Consider the following 6,332-nt stretch of genomic DNA (forward strand, 5'->3'; position numbering starts at 1 on the left):
CTTGCCCAAGGAAAGAATGAGGTCAATGCTTTAAATCTCCCCTCAATCCATCCCCCAGTCACTCTCTCTAATGGGTTTTCTTTTTGAAGCCCAGTCTGGAGAGTTCTCAGGTGACATTCTATTGTTGAAGAGAAAGGGGAGTCCATTTCAGCATCAAGAATGATATAGAGGCCAGGCGTAGTGGCTCATGCCTATAATCCCAGCACTTTGAGAGGCTGAGGCAGGCAGATTGCTTGAGTTCAGGAGTTCAAAACTAGTCTGAGCAATATGGTGAAAACTGTCTACCAAAACTACACAACAATTAGCCGGGTATGGTGGCACACGTCTGTGGTTTCAGGCATTTAAGAGGCTGAGGCAGGAGGATTGCTTGAGCATGGGAGACAAAGGTTGAACTGAGCCAAGATCCCACCACTCCACTCTAGCCTGGTTGACAGAGCAAGAGTCCATCTCAAAAACCGTGATATAGGGCAGGGTACAGTGGCTCACATCTGCAATCCCAGCACTTTGGGAAGCCGAGGAAGGTGGATCACTTGAGGTCAGGAGTTTGAGACGAGACTGGGCACCTTAGCTAGACCCCTATCTCTACAAAAATATAAAAATTAGCAGGGTATGGTGGTGTGTACCTGTAATCTCAGCTACTTGGGAGACTGAGGTGAAAGAGTCACTGAGAGGTGACAACATGCTAGCAGCCCTCGCTCTCAGGGCCTCCTCGGCCTCGGCATCCACTCTGGCAGCGCTTGAGGAACTCTTCAGACCACCACAGCACTGTGGGAACCCCTCTCTGGGCTGGCCAAGGCCGGAGCCACCTCCCTCTGCTTGCAGGGAGGTGTGGAGGGAGAGGCAGGGCAGGAACCAGGGCTGTGCGCCCTGCTCGCTCACAGGCCAGTGCGAGTTCCAGATGGGCGTCGGCTCGGTGGGCCTGGCACTGGGAGCGGCCAGCCAGCGCCACCGGCCCCTGGCAGTGAGGAGTTTAGCACCCAGCCAGCAGCTGCAGGGGGTGCCCTGGGTCCCCCAGCAGTGCCAGCCTGCCGGCGCTGTGCTCAAATTCTCACCTGGCCTCAGTTACCTCCCTGCCAGGCAGGGCTAGGGACCTGCAGCCCGCCATGCCCAAACCTCCTCCCCCACCCCTCCGCCCCCGTGGGCTCCTGCACTGCAGGAGCCTCCCTGAAGAGCACGGCCCCCTGCACCAAGGCGCCCGGTCCCATCAACTGCCCCAGGGCTGAGGAGTGTGGGCACAGGGTGCAGGACTGGCAGGCAGCTCAGCCTGCTGCCTGGGTGCTGGCTCAACTAGGTGAAACCAGCTGGGCTCCTGAGTCAAGTAGGGACTTGGAGAACCTTTATGTCTAGTTAAGGGATTGTGGATGCACCAATCAGTACTCTGTGTGTAGCTCAAGGTTTGTAAATACACCAATCAGTATTCTGTATCTAGCTAACCTAGTGGGGACTTGGAGAACTTTTCTGTCTAGCACTCTGTGTGTAGCTAAAAGATTGTAAACACACCAATCAGCACTCTGTGTCTAGCTCAGGGTTTGTAAATACACCACTCAGTACTCTGTGTCTAGCTCAAGGTTTGTAAATACACCAATCAGTACTCTGTATCTAGCTAATTTAGTGGGGACTTGGAGACCTTTTCTGTCTAGCTCTCCTCTGTGTCTAGCCAAAGGATTGTAAATGCACCAATCAGACTCTGTGTCTAGTTAATCTGGTGAGGACTTGGAGAACCTTTATGTCTAGCTAGAGGATTGTAAATACACCAATCAGCACTCTGTGTCTAGCTCAGGGATTGTAAATACACCAATCAACACCCTGTCAAAACGGACCAATCAGCTCTCTGTAAAATGGACCAATCAGCAGGATGTGGGTGGGATCAGATAAGGGAATAAAAGCAGGCTGCCAGAGCCAGCAGTGGCAACCCACTCAGGTCCCCTTCCACACCTTGGAAGTTTTGTTCTTTCGCTCTTTACAATAAATCTGCTGCTGCTCACTCTTTGGGTCCACGCCACCTTTATGAGCTGTAACACTCACCACGAAGGTCTGCAGCTTCACTCCTGAAGTCAGCAAGACCATGAACCCACCAAAAGGAAGAAACTTCAGACACATCTGAACATCTGAAGGAACAAACTCCGGACTACCATCTTTAAGAACTGTAACACTCACCGCAAGGGTCCATGGCTTCATTCTTGAAGTCAGTGAAACCAAGAACCCACCAATTCCGGACACAACTTCAGCCCAGGAGTTGGAGGCTGCAGTGAGCTATGATCACACCACTGGACTCCAGCCTGGTGATAGAGTGAGACCTTGTCTCAAAAAAAAAAAAAAAAAAAGTGGAATAAGTAGCTAGATGCTTTGACATACTCAGAAGTGGATCAACTTCTCAACTAGAGAATGCTAGAGCAATTAATCTATAAAAATCCTGTACATAAAGAAGGTCAGAACATCTGACCGTCAGAGCGAGAAACCCAGGAATCATGAGGGAAAACAAAGCATTCTTTTGCTTTGCCTGATTTTTCCTCTTTCCCTCCCAGATAAACATCAAAATCATATACTGGCTTCAATTCCGTGTGTCATTCACTTACTATAATCCCAAGTGTCATCTATTACTATGGAGAATTTGCAGTGCACAGCAACTTGCTCAAGACTATACTCTTTAGTACTAGCTCCTCCCAAGAAAGGAGCAAACAGTAACATTGTATTACAGATACTTTAAAGACAAAGAAGAGGTCAGACACAGTGATTCACACCTGTAATCCTAGCACTTTGGTAGGGCAAGGTGGGTCAATCACTTGAGGTCAACAGTTTGAGACCAGCCTGGCCAACATAGTGAAACTCTGTCTCTACTAAACACAAAAATTAGCCGGACATGGTGGCACACGCCTGCAGTACCAGCTACTCAGGAGGCTGAGGCAGGAGAATTGCTTGAACCCAGGAGGTGGGGGTTGCAGTGAGCTGAGACTGGGCCACTGCCCTCCAGCGTGGGTGACAGAGTGAGAATCTGTCTCAAAAAAAGAAAAAAAAAAAAAAAAGGAGAGAGAAAGAAAGAAAGAAGAGAAAAAGAATTGTTCACTGAGCTCTTAGAGGTCATAAGGGAGACCCTTCAAATTTTGGGGAAGAAGCAGAGAAAGGAAAGGAGAAATCAAAAAGAGAACTGGACCTTCTCCCTCTGCATTCAGGTTTTACAAAGAGAAGGTAGCACAGGTAATTCTGCAGACTCTAGAGGCCATTTTATGTGTACACACCCATTGGTTGGCAAAAACAAGTGTCACCTTTAGAAATATGTTGGTCCTTAAAATGAACCAACCCAAGAGATTTACTCTGTGGTTCAGTAATACCTATACCATATTTCAAATTAGGTATAGATGTCTGTCTTTTTTACACTTTGAATAGATTTCAAATTTACCTACCTTGTTGAAATCAAAGTTTAATAAATTGTGGTTTGATATGAATAAGGTTATTTTCAGCATATTTATTGTGATTTTTTGCATTCCTTTTATTAGCATGAGACAGGCATTCTATTTTGTTCATTTAAATTATTTTTAAATTAGCCTTATGCAGTCTTGGTATTCGGGGTATAATTTGGACTCCCACACATCTTAATTCATCTGGGATCCAATTAAATTATTTTGATATTCCAAAATACTTAGCTCCTACCCCCTCACTTTTCCCTTCCCAACAGTTAATCTCTTATTTATATCTACTTTGTAAGAAAGGAAGTTAGGTCAATTAAATACAGTGCTGGAAATGTAGTCAAATGAATCTGTTCTGTTCCCAACTGACATTCCAATTTGCATGAACTTGGACTCATCACCAATTCATCTGTGTCTCTGTTTCCTCATTTGCTAAAAGGAAATACTGTTCTTAGTGGTCTCATACCCTAGAATCAAGAGGAAGACACTTGGCACATGTCTTGGTAGAATGAAAATTCCTTGAGAGTCACTCATTTTTTTAACACAATAAAAACTAGTTCTTTATCCTCTCCATCTAATCCAATGCTCTAGAGGGCAGAACAAAATTGACTAATTTTTTTGGCTTACTTGGTTTGCTTTCTAAGACAAGTAAGTATAAAGCTCCCTACAGAGAGCTGTTCATACAAGTCTTTATTACATAAGTGTTTCTGAAGTAAACTGTGCTCCAGTAGACACATATAGCACTGAGTTTTGTTTTGTTTTACAAACAGCAACAACATGAAAAGTCCACTGAATAATGGAGAAGAATGACACACTGGTTAAAAGATGCTCCTGAAAAATATGCCAGATTCTGTTTTCTCCTGTTGGAGCTTCACTCTTCACATTTGTATATTAAAGATTTCAAGAAATCTTGGATTAAAGAAAACATGTTTAACTTTGCTTTACTCCACATGTATTAGATGACAATTTTTTTTTTTTTTTTTACAAAGCATAATAAATAACAGCCTGAGGAACAAACTTTGGGAAATCTTATCATAAAACAAATAAAGATGGACTATACCATTGAGAACTAGGCCTTTTCTGGTGGCTTAGGATGAGTAATACACATTTTACATAATTTTCTTTTATCCAAAATAGCATTTTATTTTACAAAAGTAGTAAATCTTCTTCAAAAACCTTTTTAAATGCAAATAAAGAAAAATAACTAAAACAACCATAATCCCACCTCTTAGAATAAAATTATACTTAGCATTTTGATCTACATTGTATGTGTGTATCCATATATGTGTGTATGTACATTTTCTTAACTGAATAAAGAATAGAGAATATTCATTGGAAAACTACAGCAAAAGTTGCATGTAAGGGTAAGCCTTTGAGGCATTTCTTTAAAACCAAGCACAGCACGTTTTCTGCTATTGTAGATACTGTTGAAAGCTACACTGAAGTTTCTAGTCAATTAAGAAAAAAGTAGAAGATATAAAATGAAGTTTAGAAGAGACAAAACTATCATTGCTAATGGATGACATGATCGTCCACTTATAAAAATCAATAAAGCTACCTCTTGAATTTTTTTTTTTTTTTTTTTGAGATGGAGTCTTGCTCTGTCACCCAGACTGGAGTACAGTGGTACAATTTCCACTCACTGCAGCCTCCACCTCCCAGGTTCAAGTGATTCTCCTGCCTCAGCCTCCTGAATAGCTGAGATTACAAGCGTGTGCCACCATGCCTGGCTAATTTTTTGTATTTTTAGTAGAGGCGGGGTTTCATCATGTTGGTCAGGCTGGTCTTGAACTCCTGATCCACCCGCCTCTGCCTCCCAAAGTGCTGGGATTATAGGCGTGAGCCACCGCGCGAGCCAAAATATATATATATATTTTTTGTAATTATCATCTCTTTTTTTTGTATTTATCATCTCTCTCGACTTTGGAGAGATGAACAGGCAGAAGATCCAGCATGGAAGCTTGGAGCGCAAACTTGGGATTCCAAAATGGGGTAGAGGCAATATATATTAGGATCTTGGCAGCAGCCAAAATGGACTATTCTGTGGCCAGCGAAGTCATTTGCAGGGACCTTGAGGTTGGGGTACAGGATGAGCTGGAATGAAGGGACTCGTTGACCCGTGTACACCAGGCCGATCGGGTGAGCAGCACTGGGCAATCTGGGTAGTGTGTCTGCGTTTCTCGGGCTGACTCTGGTGGTAACCCCACCCTCTAGTACTGGCGGTTGTGGAGTTTCTTGTTTTTGATGAATATGCTTGCATTTGGCTTTCTTGAGTTTTGCTCTGTGATTCTTGAACCAGACCTGCAGTACTGTTGGGTGTATGTCTATTTTCGAGGCCATTTCTTTCTGAAGGCTGGGGTTTGGGTATGGGTTCTCATTGAACAAGATGTTCAGATCTTCCAGTTGCTTCTTAGTGAACATGGTTCGTTTCCTGTGTGAATGCATCTGGTCCTTGCCTTTACGCAGATCCTCTGAGCCTGGCATGCTTCAATCCAGATGTGTGCCTGGGTTCAGGTCCAGGGATAAGAGAGCCAAAATATTTTTAAAATCAGGTAATTAAGCACATAGGCAATATTCAGATCAACATACAAAATCAAAGACCTGCATATTTGTCATAACAATTAGAAAATGCAGTAGAAAAAAGAACCTATTCACAGTAGAAACAAAAATTAAAAAACAAAAGTGTCTAAATCACTCATGGGGAAAATTATAAAATTTTGTTGAATGATATAAAATAAAACTTGAATACTGGAATAGCTCGTACTCCTGGGTAGGAGGACTCAAAACTGTTGAGTTGTCAACTTTTCACAAATTAATCTGTAAATTCATCTAAATTACAATCAATATTTCAACAGAATATTTCAGGTAGTCTTACACTCAATTCTAAATTCATATGAGAGGTTAAATTTGCAAGAATAGGCAAGAAAT

General features: G+C 42.9%; 1 protein-coding gene across 1 annotated transcript; it reads right to left on the reverse strand.

Annotated features, from left to right (window-relative positions):
- Nucleotides 1–5,306: 5,306 nt before the first annotated feature.
- LOC104656642 (divergent paired-related homeobox) lies at nt 5,307–5,926 on the reverse strand. Its single transcript, XM_010356331.2, has one exon. It carries the CDS (start codon nt 5,886–5,888, stop codon nt 5,313–5,315), a length of 576 nt encoding a protein of 191 aa, XP_010354633.1. The 5' UTR covers nt 5,889–5,926; the 3' UTR covers nt 5,307–5,312.
- Between the last annotated feature and the right edge of the window lie 406 nt (nt 5,927–6,332).

This window comes from Rhinopithecus roxellana, chromosome 16 (assembly GCF_007565055.1).
Source record: "Rhinopithecus roxellana isolate Shanxi Qingling chromosome 16, ASM756505v1, whole genome shotgun sequence".
NCBI lineage: Eukaryota > Metazoa > Chordata > Mammalia > Primates > Cercopithecidae > Rhinopithecus > Rhinopithecus roxellana.